Below are 17,523 nucleotides of genomic sequence, written 5' to 3'. Positions count from 1 at the left end.
CCCAGTAAAAGAAGCCTTGAGTCCTATAAAATTTAACAGATGGAATCTCCCAGAAGTAGATACTGAAACTATGCAAACCAGTGAACCATGGGTGTTTGCAGGTGGTGATATTGTTGGTGTGGCCAACACTACAGTGGAATCAGTGAATGATGGAAAGCAAGCTTCTTGGCACATTCACAAATATATACAGGTATGCATTTGGAATCAATTTCAGTTAATTTTTCCAATGCATTTATTTTCTCTAATCATTTATGTAAACATTTTTAAGATGTGTGTAAATATTTATGAAATATGTCCATACATGTTTACTTGGATACATTTTTTATATTTATTTATTTATTTATTCATTTATTTTTTGGTACTGGGGATCGAACTATGGATACATTTCTTAAATGAAGAGTCATAAAAGTATTTATGTAATTAAAAATTTATTATGCATTTCTGCTAGTGGAATTCCATGAAATCATTAGATTTGTTTTGTTCAAAGTGGTTTTCAATTGCTTAAATATATAGACACTACATTTATCAAATTAGATGGTGCATAATTTATAATTAGAGATAGGATCTATATTTGTAATTATTTTTAACAGTCCAAGAAAACTATTTGGTCCATCCATTAGGACTAGATCCCAAATTCTGTATACTAAAATGGAAAGAAAAAAATAATTTATGAGTTTCAGTTGTAATTTTTTATATATTTAGTTTTATGGGAAATGCAAAATGTAAAAATGATTAAATGTACATACACTGGTATGCTGAGTGTTCAATTCTGGTACCAAAAGCTAAAACTACTAGGTCTTAATCTTACTTTTAGACTAAATGCTCCTTTTTTTCTTACTCTATAGTGTAGTTAAGTATAGATACAATTTCTTCATGTACATAAAATGTTTCTGGAAAAGTTAGCTCTCCTGTTCTTATTCTCTCCTAGTCAAGAAAGATTCTACTCACATCATGTCTTCTTACCTTCCTTCTTTTGGTTCCTCTTGTTTGTATATCACATGTTAGCCAAATGCACTTTGTCTTCCATGTTCCCTTGATTTCTTTTTCTTTGACATGACTGTTTAGTATCCTATTTTTCCTTTTACTGTGTGTGTGAAGTTACAATTTTTTGGTAGACTAGACATCACAAGGAGCATCCTGTTAGCTCCTTGAAGGAATGAAAGTGGAATCAGCCTAAGAGAAGAGGGTCTTGGGCCAGGTCAGAGAAAACTCAGTGAATGTTTGAAATTCAGTTTAAAGGAAAGGCAGAGGAGGGAGGGCAGAGATGCTAAGAACATTTAAGATAAAATTGAACAGGGGTCTATGGAAAGTGAGTAATCCACTTATATATTTTTATGTAAATACATAATGCTTAAATATATTTTATGATTGTAGTTATGTAGTGTTTCACTGTTATCATTCTATAGAACTCTTCTCTCCATGCACTGTACTTTGTTTAAAAGAATTATATTATTTTTATCTTACATGTACAAATGTATGGGATGTAGTATGATAAGTCATTACATATATAGAGTAGGTAAAGATCAAACTAGGGTAGCTAATATGTCCATCTCCTTAAACACTTTTTAAAAAATTTTATTAACATGATAATTGTACAAGGCGTGATCAAAATATATGGTGAATGTTTAAATTTTTTTAAAAATTATTACATTAAAAGACATATTGCTCGATTCCCTCCTTTTTAGCAAAGGATCTAAGAGGGAGTGAAAGAGAAGAGGTTGATAAAATAATTAAAATGTGTTATGTAGATGAATGTGATGGTGCATACCTATAACCCCAGCACTTGGGAGGCTGAGGCAGGAGGATCCCTGCAAGTTTGAGTCCACCCTGGGCTACATGGAGAATTCAAGGCCAAGCTACACTACAAAGCAATACCCTGTCTCAAAACAAAAGGAAAAACACATACACATACAAAAGATGTGTTATGGGGCTCAGTGGTTCTGCCACCTGCTTCGCAAGTGTAAGGTCCTGAGTTCAATCCCTGGTACCAAAAAAAAAAAAAAAAAAAAGATGTGTTATGTACATGTACCGACTCTCCATGATGAATGTAATCATCATGTACTGCAAACATGTACTAATAAAAACATACATACTGTGATTATTCCCTCCACTCTCTGAACACATTTATGTTGTCAGTACTGCTGCTTTCAAGAAGCAGATATGGGGGTCCTCTTTTGTGAGTGCCTTTACCAGTGTAGTAAAAAAAAATACCATGAATGCTGCTGCACAGTAGCATCCAATGGGAAGTCGGGCTCATTACAATGCATTACCATGTGTCTTCATCCACGTTAGTAACCAGATCTGGCACCAAGCAACTTCTGGCTCTTTCCTAAGGTCAGAATGACCCTGAAAGTTAAACGTTTTGAATCAGTTCAGGAAATCAAGGCAGCCACAATAGGGAAACTTAGAGCCCTCAGAAAAGATTTCCAGGACTGCTTCAGAGAGTGTCAAGAATGGTGGGATAAAATGTTTTCAAGGTGAGGAAGAGTATGTTGAAAGATGTTTGTTGAAATGTCTTTTAATATATTTTTTAAAATTCTAAACATTTATTTTATACCTATTTATGGGGTATAATATGGTATTTCAGCACATTATAAAATTATGTACTGATCAAATCAGAGTAAAATAATATTTCTATGATCTTATCATTACTTGGTGTCAGGGGCCTTCAAGCCCCCTCTTCTAGTTCTTCATTAACTATATAATAGTTATTGGGAACTCTAGAATCCCCTGCTGCTCTATACAATACTAGCACTATTACTTCTGTGTTGGGATACCTTTTATCCTTATTCTATCCTCTCGCCTCCTTCTTCCCAGTCTCTAGTAATCAATACTACGGATTCTCATGACCGTTGTGTTTGTTAAATACTAACAAATTCTTAACACTACCTTTCTTTTTGTTTTCATCATTACTTTAACTTTCCTGAAGTCGAGAGAAGTGTATGAAAAGAAAATGAAGAATCATTGTATTTAGCTCCCACAGACTAATGAAAGAAAGATAACAGACCTTTAGTAAGATGAAGAAAATCATGCACATGCTTTAAAAATACATATTGCTAGCAATGACAGTGTTCAAAATAAAAAATTTTAAAATCCATACCCAATATGAGTTTTGGATTTCAACTTCTCAAACAAGTTAAAATGGAGTACAAATGGAAAACAGGTAAAAATCTGTGTCAAATAGAACACATGTACTTTCCTGGCAGAGAATCAGATGCAAAGTGCTAAGCAGTGATGATAAAGCCAAGAAAAGAAGGCAGGGACAATGGCAGTCCTTCTTCCACACTGCTATTTGGCCTTTCTGGCCACCTAGAATATGACTCCCTTTTCTCTTCTGTTAAATCCAGTGTCCCTATCCTGTCAGAGTCATCTTTCTAAAATACAAGCTTGATCCTATTTTCTTCATTTAAATCCCTTCAGTGGCTCTTCTTTGCTCTAAGAATAACCCTCAGACTCTTTACCTTGTGGTGTTAATTTGAATTTGCCCAAAAAACCCAAGATTTCTCTAAACCCTAGGCCTTTCCACTACTCCACCCCTTTCTTATGGCTGGATACCACTTAATTTTCTGGGTTTGTTCTGCTTCCTCTTCCAAGAAGTCTGTGACCTCACCTTCCAGTGTGTTGCGTGAATGATGCCTGCTTTTTGGTCTTCTGTTTCTACATAAGCTAGTGACTGTGCTTGTTTACTGTTATAGTCTCAAGATAAGAATATGTTTATGTATTAAACAGTGAAAATTTATAGAATGAAATAATCTTTAATAAATTTATAGAAAACTTAAAATTAATGAAATTGTTACATGTTAAGCTAACATAAATATTTTTCTTACAGTTTCATGAAGAATAATCTCTAAAAGTTATTAAGTGTATTTGTGAATGAATGCTTATAACACTGTCAAATTTCACATTAGTATACTACTATACAGTATTTTCAAATGATTTAATTAAACCGTACACCATAAATTAATGCATGCATTCACTGCAATTGAGTATTTAGCATTTCTTTGTAATATGCTTTTTTAGATAAATGTGATTATTTAAAAATGTCCATGTTGGGATCTCAGTAATTCCCATAGTTATCTGAAGAGAGCTTCACTTAAATTTCATTAGTTAATCTGCTCAATTACCACTTATTGAGTACCAGCTGTTGGGCTCCATACTTGACATTGGGAATATACCAAAATGAATAAATAAGGAGAAGTGTAACATGGTGACTGTAAGTTTGGTCTCTGAACTAAAGAGCAGATTTCAGACCCAGTTTAAATACTGTAAAACTGTGTGACCTTGGGCAAGTTACTTCATCCCTCTAGGGCATGGTCTTCTGAGGGATAAATAAGTGATTTATTGATAAATAAACAATGATAACTGCAGTTACTATTCTACTAAATTATAGGGAAGGTTATATGAGAGAATTTGTGGAAAGCTCTTGGATGGAGCCTGCTGTATAAATTTTCATTGCTTGTTTTGTTGTTGTGGGTTATTAGAAACTATCCTTTCAGATGACTAAAATAAGATCAGAAAAATTATAAAATAGAAGATTTTTTTTTAAATATATAAAATAAAACCTTAAAGCTTACAATATTTACAGAAGACAACTGAAATAAGCTATTTCGGGTAGTTAAAAAAGCATTTTATTTTAGTGATTCATTTATTCATCCATATACATACATCTGTCTGCCCTTGAAGTCATTCATGCATGGATGCATTCTTTCATTCAATATGAAATATTTTTATAAGTAGTACTAATCACTAGGCTTGTAAATGGAAATCAAAACATAAGACTTGCTATTAAGAATGTCACAGTCTAGTGGTAGTGGAAGGTGATTATGTCTTACAGGCATCACCTTTGAGGGTATTAATGTAGTTCTCAAAAGACCAGTTAGTTCTTGGTAGAGAGGATTGTTATAAAGTGAAGCCACTTCGTATGCTTGGCTCCTTCTGTACCTGGCTGGTTTTCTTTCTACCTCTCTACATGTCCTGATGTAGCAAAGGTGGCCCTCACTGTGTGCAGGTAGGTGCCAAGATTTTTGGACATTCTGTCCTCTAATATTATCAGCCAAATATACTTGTTTCTTTATAAAGTAAGAAAAGGGTCACAATCTAATAAGGAATCAGGTATGTAAATATGTCAAATACAATAAAGACATAACAATCAAACATACAAAGATATAGAGATATCATGGAAGAGATAGTGATTGATAGATCTGTCTGCATGAAAGTATCAAAACGTAGAGTCAGCAAAGGCTTCACAAAATCCAAGAACAAGTTAAAAAAAAAAAGAAAAGAAAAATTTTAAGAATACCAAGGGATAAGAATTGAAGGAACTTAAAGAGGCCTGCTGGGAAAGATTTTCTAGGTTGCTCACTGGCCAAGGAATGCCCAGAAAAGGGCGCCATCTGGCTAACACCTAGCACAAGCTCCACTTCCCAGATGGTAGACCCTTCTGTTGTGCTGCTTCTGTGGAGAGGAAAGAGTGCCTTCCTTGAATCGCCACAGAGGTCCTCTCTGCTTGCTCCTTAAGCTTTGCACCTGTGTCCCAGCTGCCTTGGAATTCACTCAAGAGAACAGAGAAGGCTAGTGGAGGCCCTGAACATAGAGAATCTGTAGGAAGGATGGGAGGAAGATCTGTAATTCTGCTGGAGCTGCAGCAGGATGGCTTACCTAGCTTATATTTCTAATTTGAGATAGATAATGTGGTAGAAGGTATTTGCATATGGTAGTGGAAGTGTCATATTTGGTATTAATGTGCAGAAAAATATATCCCACTTTATCAACTTTTCCCTTGTGAAGAGCTATTATTGTTTAGTAATAAGCTTACTTTTTTCATAAAAAAATTCTCAAGTATTTCATATGTTCAGAATTGTTAAAGCTTACAGTAAGTGGAGGTACTTAACATTATTTATCTTTCTTATTCAATGTGTGACACAGTTCAATGTCAAAAAATATGTAATTAAAAATAAATATACTTACTTTTATTTAATTACTTGTACTGATAAGTGATCCAATATGACTTCACCTTAAGTAATTTTAATAGTATGATATTCTGAAGTCTAGGCATTTTTCTTCTACCACTTAAATGAGAAGTTCTGAGTATCAAGGATAATTTTGACAGTGTGCCCAAGGAATGTAACTGAAAAATGACTATAGCTAGATGAGAAAAATCTTAAATGTAAAATTTATTTCTATTTTTATTGGTGTATTTCTAATGGACTTATTTATTGTGTGTGTGTGTATATGTGTACATGCATTTATCTGGAAAGATGGACAGGTAAAAGTTCCGTACTCAGGGAGAAAATGATGCCCATCAACACATGAACCATAGTTTCTCTTAAGAAGCTTATAACATATGAATTCAAGGATTACCCTTTGGAAAAAAGAGAGAAATACATGATATGACATAATAAAAAATAACTATACCACAGATGATGAATACTAACGTAATTGAAGAGCAGAGATAACTTTGGCTAGAATTACTGGAGAAAGAACTGGTCCCTGAGTTCTGTCTTCCTTGGAACATAACCTTTTGTATTCATTTGTCAGTCACTGTAACAATAGCCACAATTTGTTTAGCAAGTATTAGACATTGTACTTTATTTTTGCAATGACCCTGTATAGTGTATATCATTTTTCTTATTTCACAGCTTTTAATACTAAAGGCTAAAATAGTTAAACCCTGTTTAAGGTCAGTATCTTGAAACCAGGATTTGAACCCACACATGTTTGTTCTTATCCCCTTTACTAAATGCCTTTCCTGGTACTTTTCAACCCTAGGTTATTATTCTTCTTGCCAATTAGCAAGCAAGCCTTGACACTTTCCCCTTCAGTGTGTGTGTATTAAAATTTCAAAATATAATAATACATTATAACTTTGCCTGTAAGTTCCTCTGGAGAAATCAGAAGATTGTGGTTCTGTGTATAAATTAGTTCTGGTTAAAAATATACTTTAGCCAGAATGATTAAGTGGACAAAGAAATTCTAAGAATATGAACATGCTACATCTTTTAACTTCCAGAGAAAGCAAATAGAGGGAAAATTAGCCGTATGATTAAAGACCTAAATCTAATTGTTAATTGAGGGTAAAAATAAGTTACTTTAATTATATAGGTAAATCCAGAACATTCATTAATAATACAAATTGTACAAATCAGAACATTAATTTTTAAAAACACAAAGTACAAAAAAGTTTGCCTATCCTATGAAAACAAAACTCAGTAATTAGTTGGTTAGAAAAAGTTAAATGTAGAAATTTTAAAAACATCTATTTATTCATAAAGCTTATCCCAAGCATGCAAATAGTTTCTCATTTTCCTTTTTTTTAATATAGGGCTAATCTAAGGCCTTCTGTATAAAATAGTTGGTGTTCCATTATGTATCTTATCAAAAGTTACCTGTAATATACTATCTGCAACTTCCATTTTTGTTTTGAAAAGTGGAGCAGAACCTTCAGAAAACAGCAAAGCAGTATCCTGGGTTTCTGTATTGTTGCCCTGCAGTCATTTCACTGGTTTATTTCACCCTTAATTTGACATTTCTTTTTTGGGGTGGGTAACTCATTTTTATCATATCTTGAAAACATTCACCTTAGCTTTTACAGAATTAACACTGTCTTTTTATGTTCATGTAATTTATTAATTTATCCAATATTTGTTTGTGTTTATAACCAACACAAGGGTAAGGAACATACAACTTACTCTTGAGGAGCACACCATTGAGCTGGCAGGAGTAGAAAATTCGTAGGGACACTGGAGGCCCTTATTGGTTGTAAAGATTCAGCACTACTTGGCCATCCTTTTATGATCTGTGGAGGAAAAGGAGAAAAAGGTTGTCCAGTCTGTCTGTGAGTGTCAACCAACTTTACTAAGTACCCATAAGGGACCCCAAGTCCTTCTTAACAAAAGCATCAAAAGGAACACTTTAAAGCACTATCAGTGGACAAACCCACATCATTTACAAGTAGGATCAATACATAAAAAGAAAGATTTGTTTAGAAAAAAAGTGAAGACTAAGTATATATGATATCAATATGTTATATCCTCTCACAGAGAACAAACTTGGAGAGATAGCACAAGTTAAATTCCTCTCACTTTTAATTCCAGATCAGAACTTGTGTTCCCTAGAGTAGTCATGCTAATGCTGAGGAGTTCTTATAAATGTATAGTATTTTTATCAAATAATTGTATGTGCACAGAAATTATCTCAAAAGCTACTGGTTTGATTACATCAGTAGAGTTATTCTTTGGTCATATCAGTACTCAATAAAAATTTTATTTTACATAAACCAACGTGTTGCACATTCTTGTAATCCCAGAACTTGGGAGGCTGAGGCAGGAGGATTGCTCCAAGTTCAGGGTCAGCTTGAGCTACATAGTGAGTTCAAGGCCAATCTGAACTACATAGGAAGACCCTGCCTCAGAAAAAGTCCAAACTAAAATAAAAATAATTCTGTTTTGCATTCATTTTCTTTTAGATATACTGTGATAAAAAAGTCCAAACTAAAATAAAAATAATTCTGTTTTGCATTCATTTTCGTTTAGATATACTGTTATAAAATCATAACATTTGTTATGAAGAGTAAAAGGGATCAACTAAATTTCCAGTAGCTGTGATGCAAGTAGTTGTAGGGGCAGAAATATAAACATAGGCAAAAGACAAGAGTGAAAAAAAGAGTTATTGGTGGAAGAATAAATATAGGACTACAAGTAGAAGTAGAAATCCAAATAAAAGAAATAATTTATACAGTCTCTTTTTAAAGATAAGTAGGGAGAGGGAAAAGAAGGAAGGGACAAGAAAAAAGAAGAATAGAAAGAGCTTTTGTAAATAAGAAGGGGAAGAGAAGTTGAAAGGAAGGGAGGAGGTTGGGAAAAAAGAAGCAAGTTATTTCATGTACAGATACAAATTCCTTAGGATGAATGTCATCATTTTGTGTATCTAAAATGTATCAATAAAAAACTATGTTTTCACAATAAAAGATGAGTCAGAAATGAAAAAGTTAAAGAAGTCATATTTTCTTCCAGAAAGAAATTCAAACATTTGTAGGGAAATACAAAGGAAAGCAAAGAGGATTGTGGTATTAAATATTTTTACAAAGTTTTAGTAAGTATATCTATATCTATTAACTCTATCTTCGGGAGTTATTGAATATTTTGTCACAATAATTGAATTATTACAGAATACTGTTAACTGGCAGTTAGTATTTGACAATACCTTTCAACAATAACAAAAAATTTAATTTTCTCACAAATGGTTTAGGTTCATTATTTCTATTGTATACATATTATATTCATGAGTTTGCCTATATGATGGTTCCTAAACAATACCCTTTTGTTCCTCTGCAAACTTTATCCTTTATTAAAACATGCTATACTGCTAAAGAAAGTATCCATTTTGAGGGGCCTAATACTATTTTTATTACTCAATTTATGATTCTAAATTTTTCTTTCCAATTTGTCAGTCTCCCCTTAAACTAATTTATATGGCAGAACTATCTTAGCACAGACACACAAGGCAGACAGATTAATATTCTGGCATCATATTAGATCCAAAGTATTTTTTTAACTCTGTAAATCACTGAGCACAAGTGTCTTTGGTTTTAATTTTCTGTAATTTTTCTGTAATAGTGAGGCTTTTACAATATACCATTGACAATTATAATGAAGTTATTTTATAGTTTACTGTGATTCTGCTCAGTTGTGTTTAATATATGGGTATATTTTGAAATAGGTGTTTAAGAACTTCTTCAAATATATCATGAATTTCTTGCATTGCTAACCTACTTTTCTCTTGTTTGAGATTTTTGTGCATTCTGATTCGATTGAGACACAAAAAGAAGCACTAGTTGTTGAGGGAACTAGGCATCTCAGGGGATTGGTAATGAGATACAGAGCCTTTAACCTCTTGGTCACTAGTTCAGATCTGCCCCAGGTCGAGAGTGACAGAAAGTCATTACCATCTGATGGCAGTTCAATAGGCTGTGTGAAAAGAATTTGTGATTTCAGTACCTAGCAGAGACAAATTCATGCCATAAACGTACTGTAGAGTGGGTACAAAATGGTAGTTTTGATTTTACTTAGAGGAGAAAGAAGTACAATCATTTCTAAGTATTCTATTTTCTTTGTGTGAGATGAGCTTCCTTTTGGGAGATTTGGAGATAGAATGAAATGGGAACCCTAGGTTTATATCTGTGTTTGTTTGTGATTTCCAGTCATGACATATGCACCCCTAGGATTTTTTATCTGTCATTTACTGAAGAGATACCACTTAGCATCATCAAATTGACTTAAAAAATGATTCCATTCATCGATGATAATTAACTCAAAACTGAAATTATATAATGTGTACTATTTCTTCAATGCCTTTCAAATCGTTCATTTTCCTCTTTAATCATATTATTAATTTCATCTACAATTGGACATTCCTGAAAATTTAGGGAGGCCTGATTGTGAGAAAAACAAATAAGAACATTTAGGAAATCTTTCACTTGAGAAGCATTTATTTAATATGTAAGAACAGACTACTATAAAAACACTGAAGACAGAACATTCAGAATTAAAGTCAGCAAATTGAATTGTGTGAACTTATTTCAGTGAATGGAATCTTTCACATTTTTTGCCAATTTTACAGTTTCAGATTCTGTGGTGACTTTTGTCTTTCCAACATCATTAATGAACAGTGAAGTTATTAAAAGTTACTAATTTGAAGTGTAAGAGGCAGTTTATGCATTTATATCAGAGTTATAAGATTATAGCATTTTTTTAATAATAGCAGTTATACTACTTTAGTTTTATATTACATGTATCAGTCACTTTTCTGTTGGAACAAAATATGAAACACCTGTAACTTAGAGGAGGAGAGATTGTTTTTGGCTTATGGTTTCCAGACAATGAAGCATTTGATTGGTTGGCTAAAGACAGAAACACCATGGCATAAAAATGTGGTGGAGGAACACATGGCAGCCAGGAACCAGAGACAGAAGGGAAGAAACAGGAACGAATATTCCTCCTTCCAGATCACACCCAGTAACCTGCCTCCAGCCAGGGCCCACCTTCTCACAGTACTTTGAACTACAAAACTCCTCCATGGATAAATCCAGTGATGAGAATAACGCCTCCTTGAGGCGATCACCTTCCATACACACAAAACTTGGGGGAACGTTTTAAACCTAAACCAGAACATCAGTCTCTCTGATTTTCAAAATGAACCCACAATGCTAGACTATAAAAATTTTAAAGGCATCTCAATAATTTTAGGATATGAAAATAAAAACCAACAAACCATTAAAGATCTCTACTCTGAACAAAGGTGAACAGTTACTAAAAATACAACGGTCAAGGGTTTTAAAAAGCAAACTTACAAGAACTTATTATGCCCAACTCTACTTAGAAGACATTCTGTCCTAACTTTAAAAGACATATGTTATCATTATCAGTGCCTAAAATATCACTTTAATTCCACATCTTCAAAGGCATTTCTTCCCCCTGACTTATACCAATGGTTTCCACAATATCTGAAGAACTATGATTTGAGAATTAGAAATTTAAATTGCATAGGCTTAATATTAGAGTATTTCCGTTACCCTTTGCAGGTTTTGAGGCAGCTTATTCGACCTTACAGTCTCACCAGGAAGCTAATGGGAAAGCCTTGCAGCAATCTTCACAGGAAAGTTTCCAAATGTCAAGTGTCATCTTTCCAGCTGTTAGATGAATGGGTAGCCAAGAGGCATTTATTTGGGTGTGCAGCCCCTGTAAAATCTGGGTGAGGCAGGAGAAAAGGCTATAATTTGGTGGTTAGTTTACCAGCATTGGTACAGTTGCAAATCTTCTGACCAGGCAAAGGACTTCATTTTGTTGTTTAATGATTGACAGCTGACTGCAGTGTTTTTGCACTTAAAAAATAAAAATGCCTTAAAAAAGGCATCATCGATATGTTGTACCAATTTTTGAATCTTCCACTGCTTCAGATAAAAACAATCTTATCAACAGAGCCGCCTTCTTCTCTAAGCCCTTTCCAACTGAGAAGAGGTAAGGCTTTCAAAATGACAGCTGTATTAAAATCTTGAGACTTATTGAAAAAGTGTCCTTCAGTTTAAGATATATTGCAAACTCTTTAATTCTTATGCTAAGAGAAGATTGATATAAATCATTGGCCACTGTCAGGTGGAAAAACAATGAATATCAATAAAAAGACAGTTTTAAATCATAATGGATTCTATCTGAGATAGTAATAACCTGCAAAAAATAATACTGAAGCATGTCATGGCTAAATGCTGTTTTGATACTAAGTTTTCCACATTGTCGGGATTGCTTAAGGTGGCTTCAGCCTGCTTTCATAGGAAGCTGAGAATTTAAACTTAACTAGTATTAGAAATGTATGTGATCTCAGTTTTATCCCTTGTGCGCCAAGTAGTAAAGTCAAATTTGCTTACAGTCATTGAAAAATGAAGTCTATTTCAGCTGCTTATAAATAAACACAATAAAGTATAATGCTGGCTATAGAATTTACCTCTTTGATGGTAAATTCAGGGTTATTAGTTATGTGTTCCCTAATATTTAAAAAATAATTATTATCCATCAGAGACTTGACACTTTTTCTATTAAAATTCTATTTATGATAGTGTGTAGCTTTTTCTATATGATGGGGGATTTATTTTTAATAACTTCTATATGTTATAAAAGGAAATCAAGGAAAAATGAGGAATAAGCCCATACCTAATGAACCTATCAAAACAAAACTACCTGGTTAGTGATAGCAGAAGAAAGTATCATGTCTGATAAATAATTTTAATGCTTTTTATTGACTTTGTATAGGGTTCCAAACTTTTATGAAACAGTAGCATTTGACCTGAAAAGTAATTTAAAATGAAATTGTCTCTATAAAAACAGAATAGTTCCTTACCAATATAGCAGTAGATTGCTACTTCAGGCAGAGATAACTCAAGATTAGAATGGACAGAAAAAATAATCAGACCCCCAAAATTTGACCCCTGCATTAGGGAACCTAACCGCAGAGTATGCTGAGAGAGCATGAAAGAAGTTAGCCACTGCAGGGTCACCAGGTCCAAATGGACTGTAAATGTTATGGATCCCATGTCAAATTCACAATGTCCTGATGCCTGGGGTTAGTGACCTACCACAGTAAAAGAAAGCACAGAAAACTTTTAGTTTGCTAGGTGAAATTCTAAAGCAAATCGCCTAATTGGAAATTTTGACCTGAACTCTATTCCTTTGCATTCAGTGATGTAGTAAACTTAAGCTGTAAAGGATCTAAATGAAAAATATCCAGATCGAAGTGATGTGATGTAAGTCTGAAAATTAAGTGACCTGATTGCATGTTGTGATTGGTTTACTCATTAATTCTGCATCAGAACCTTTTAAAATACTGTGTTGCCTTTTTGTTTTTTTCACTTATGTTTCTGAGACAAATCAGTGTAATCACAGAAGTGGCATTCCTAGTTGGAGGATTAAATAACTTTTAAAACTGCCAATACATTATCTTAAACCTTACTATAGAAAGGAAAAAAATTATAATTTTGCATGGTTCTAAATCCTAAATTATATATGTTGAAACTAAATAATTTATTTTATTGAAGACCCATTGACTGATTCATTTTAGAGGCTTAGCATGCATGTAATATTAAGAATTAAATGGATTATTTTTCACATTTTACAAATTAATAAAATAATGTTGAATTTAGTTGAGATCAGTATGGTCATGGAGATTATTTGAATCAATGGGTGATATATGGATTAAGAACCTAAAATTCAGACTTTAAAATAATAAAGTAGTAGGATATCTCACTTAGGACAATAGACCAACAATAAAATTATCTGAAAAGGCTTGAAAAATTAGTAAAGGTACTCAAAGAGACAAATACAGGCATAATATTGGGAAGAAGGATAAGGAGGTGGCAGGGACAGAGGAAGTGGAAGGAAGGAAGAGGGGAGGTGGAGGAGTAAGGACGAGAAGGAAGGGGAAGAGGAGAACAGGAGAAAATACAACACCTTTATTAAGTCAACAGTGACAGTTCTGAGGCTAAACCCCAATTTTTCAACTCTCAGCTCTGCTGTTTTTTCAGTACAATCCTGGGTGATCTCCAGTTGAAAAAAAAATTTTTTTGTCATTTATATAAGCAGTTCTCAGATTTTACCTTATTTTATTTTACATCATTCACCATGTACTATAGTCACTGTTTTCCAGATAATATCCCAGGGGGATGTGTTTCAAGATAATTTTTTGTCAGTGATGTCATCTATAGTACCTTCACTGCATAAAACAATATTTACCTCATATGGCCAATAAATCACCTGTTATACTAGACACTTTTTAAGTATGATTGAAAAATTATGTATGCTTTTGAAATTTATAGATTATGGGACATAGGATTAAGGGAACAGATTGTCCAAGTTCATTTGCCTCAGTGTTGGTAGACACTAGCTTAAAATACTAAAAAATGCTTGTTGATGGGGTAGAGTTAATATGAGAGCAGAAGGATGGAAATGAATTTGCCAGTGCTCTATAATTTTTCTCATTTGATCCTCACAATCATCCTCTATCATAAGCATTGTTCTTCCCATTTAAAAGTGATCTCAGAACACCTACACTGGTTTTTTCCCCTGTATTCCATCCTCACCTTAGCCTATTTCCGAGACATTTCCGGAAATGCAAGGGTTACCAGTTAACACAAAAGCAGATATTGGTGGTTATATTGTTGACTTACAGTTCTGAGCTTTTTATTTCAAGTCTTAATATTTAACATCACTGCTGTCACCTTTCGTAAATGTCAGCTTCTTTTATTTACCTTCATCACTCTTACCTTGATCATACTGACTCCTTTGTGTCTCATAGATTCGCTGTCAGGCACCACCCTGTGCCGGTCACGAGGCTTTTCTGACTCGAGCCATTGACATCTTGTCAGCAGTGTCACCACCTTTGCCCCCCAGCCTCTGAATATGGCAATTGTTACCTTCTTGATTGACAGTTTTGAAAATTTGTCAACATGTTATTTATTTTGAGGGGAGGCTCTATGTAATTTAAAACCATTTCTTAAGTTAACTTTCTATTTTGTTCTTTGAATAAACATTACATGTTGTATGAAATAGAGACTGTGATTAGTAATCTATCTTGCATTAACTTAATAAATGATAGTATAATTAACAGGATGTAATAGAAACCAATGTTATTATTATCAGTTGATAAATAGAACCATTCGTTCATTTAGACTACAACTAAAAGTACACAAACGACACACGTATCTCTGCTCACTTTCTTCTGGTACATGTTGAGATGTTGCTCATTGAAGAAGCCTTCCATGGCCACCAAAGTTAGAAACTTTTTCCTGCCTTCAGCATATGGTAGAATATCATTCAACTGTAAAAAGATGGAAATCCTATCATTTGAGACAGCATAGATGGACCTGAAAAGATTATATGAAGTGTTACAGCAGGGCATGTGCTGCATGATTCTTCTTAATTGAGGCATCTATAGTGGTCAAAGTTGTAGGAGTAGACAATAAAATGGTAGTCACTAGGGAATACAATGAGAGGCATGTTATTTTGGGTGAATAAGATGAATAAACTCAAGAGTAACTATGACGCAGTGCCTACAAATAAAGATAAGAAATTGTATACTAAAGAACTTGTTAGAAGTGTAGATCTCTTGTAAATTGCTCTTCTCACAATAAGGGATAGAAGTAAGAACAGATAGAAAAAAAAGGAAGAAAAAAATGAGAGAGGAAGGATACTCCAAACTTACTCTCTTAGTCCATTTTCTCTTGTGATAATAGAATACCTGACATTGGGTAATTTTAAAGAGGAGAATTTTTCTTACAGTTCAAGCTGTTGGAAGTATAAGATCAGATGGCCACATCTACTTGATTTCTGGTAAGGATCTTGTGTTTCTCCATGCATGGGAGAAAAGCAAAAGGACATGTAAATTGTGTGGAAGAAGCAAAATACAAGCGGTAACGTTGCTTTATAATAACCCACTCTCTTGGTAACTAATTTTATTCTGACAGACCAAGAATGGCCCAGACACCTCACTCTACCCACACCTCTCAACATTAGTGTGTTGGGAAATTATGCCTCAAAGTGAATTTTCATAGAGACAAACCATTCTCAAACCACTGCAATCACAAAACTATATGCATTATGTTTTTTATTAATTATACCTCAATAAATCTATGGAAAAAAGGTATGTGTAATAATTCTGCTCTTGATATATAAATATACAAACAATAACAAAACAATACTATTTACAAAGGAAAGAAAATGCACTTTGCTTACTTCTGTGTTCCCTACATTTGAAAAATATTACAGAAAAGTTGCTTATGTCAAAGAAACACTTTAAATCAGGAGACGCATAAGGTTTAGGACTCGTGTTTCAGAAGTTTACCAGGCTCATTGGTGAAACAACCTTAGATGGCTTAAAATTTTAAAAATATACATAGTCCTTGGTAGTGGGAAAAGAGTTTACATGGAGGGCTAGCAATTTAGCTCAGTGGTTCCACTGCCTGCCTTGAAAGCGCAAGGACCAGAGTTCGATCCCTGGTACCAAACAAAACAAAACAAAGAGTTTATGTGAAAATAAAGTGATGAGAAAAGATTATACTAGGAAGAAGGAATCTTAAGTCCAGATATCCAAGAAAAGACAGTTTGGTGGAAATCACGTTTTGTATAATATATATATATATATATATATATATATATATATATAATAATATATTTGATGTGTATGTTTATATTAAATAAACATAAATAAGTGGCATAATATTTTAAAAGTTCACCAGGCTTATTGGTGATTTTGTGCAAGTTTAGATAGCGGGATCAGATCATGAAGGGATCATGTATGCTGTAGCAAAGAGTTTGAATATTAACAAAAATCAGTGAGAAACTAATGAAAAAGTTTTGTGCAAGGGCCTAATACATGGCACTTATGCTCTGAAAGGGCTATTCTGGTGCAAAGCATGGATTCAAGTAGGAGGGAAGCAAAATGAGGAAACCAGTAAGAAATCATCCTACCAAGAGATAATTTTTGGACTGATAATAGTAGCAAAATTTTTAGATTTCTGACCGAACATAATGGGAATTTAGAAAGAAGAGATACAAAGAATAATACACAGATTTTTGGCTTGAGTTAAATAAAGCAAACTAAGAAAGGAATAATTTTCTTGTTGAAGAGGGAGGAACTTTTGTATGGTAGGTAGTACTTTAAGTTTCTAAATTGCTGCTATTTGGGGTGCTGGTAGAGTTTAGATGGAGAAATATCACATGCATTTGAATTAATATCATTTAATTTTCTCATCTTATTCTATACTCATATTACAATCAATTTTTTAAGATGAATATGAACATAGTTCTTCAAAGATCCTTTTTTGTACAGGATGTATTTGTACAAGATCATTATTTTGTACAAAATTTTCTATAGCCTCAGATCTTTTCTAAATTTTTCATTATTAATAGTGATTTCTTAAATGGAGAAATGAAATCTGATTTTATGTTATAACTGTATATACTGGACCTGGGCTAGTGTTAA

General features: G+C 33.4%; 1 protein-coding gene across 7 annotated transcripts in view; it reads left to right on the top strand.

The window, feature by feature from the left end:
- The window catches only part of Dpyd (dihydropyrimidine dehydrogenase), a 901,729-nt gene that overhangs the window by 392,570 nt on the left and 491,636 nt on the right, over nucleotides 1-17,523 (top strand). For all 7 annotated transcript variants that reach the window (XM_087212682.1, XM_087212683.1, XM_087212680.1 and 4 more), the window contains one exon: nucleotides 6-190. In XM_087212682.1, coding sequence (XP_087068808.1) covers nucleotides 6-190 — 185 coding nt within the window. The remainder of the gene's footprint in view (nucleotides 1-5; nucleotides 191-17,523) is intronic.

This window comes from Heterocephalus glaber, unplaced genomic scaffold (assembly GCF_053883595.1).
Source record: "Heterocephalus glaber isolate CG9 unplaced genomic scaffold, H.glaber_assembly_v1.0 deba00001442, whole genome shotgun sequence".
Classification (NCBI taxonomy): domain Eukaryota; kingdom Metazoa; phylum Chordata; class Mammalia; order Rodentia; family Bathyergidae; genus Heterocephalus; species Heterocephalus glaber.
This window is presented reverse-complemented; position numbering and strand designations above follow the sequence as displayed.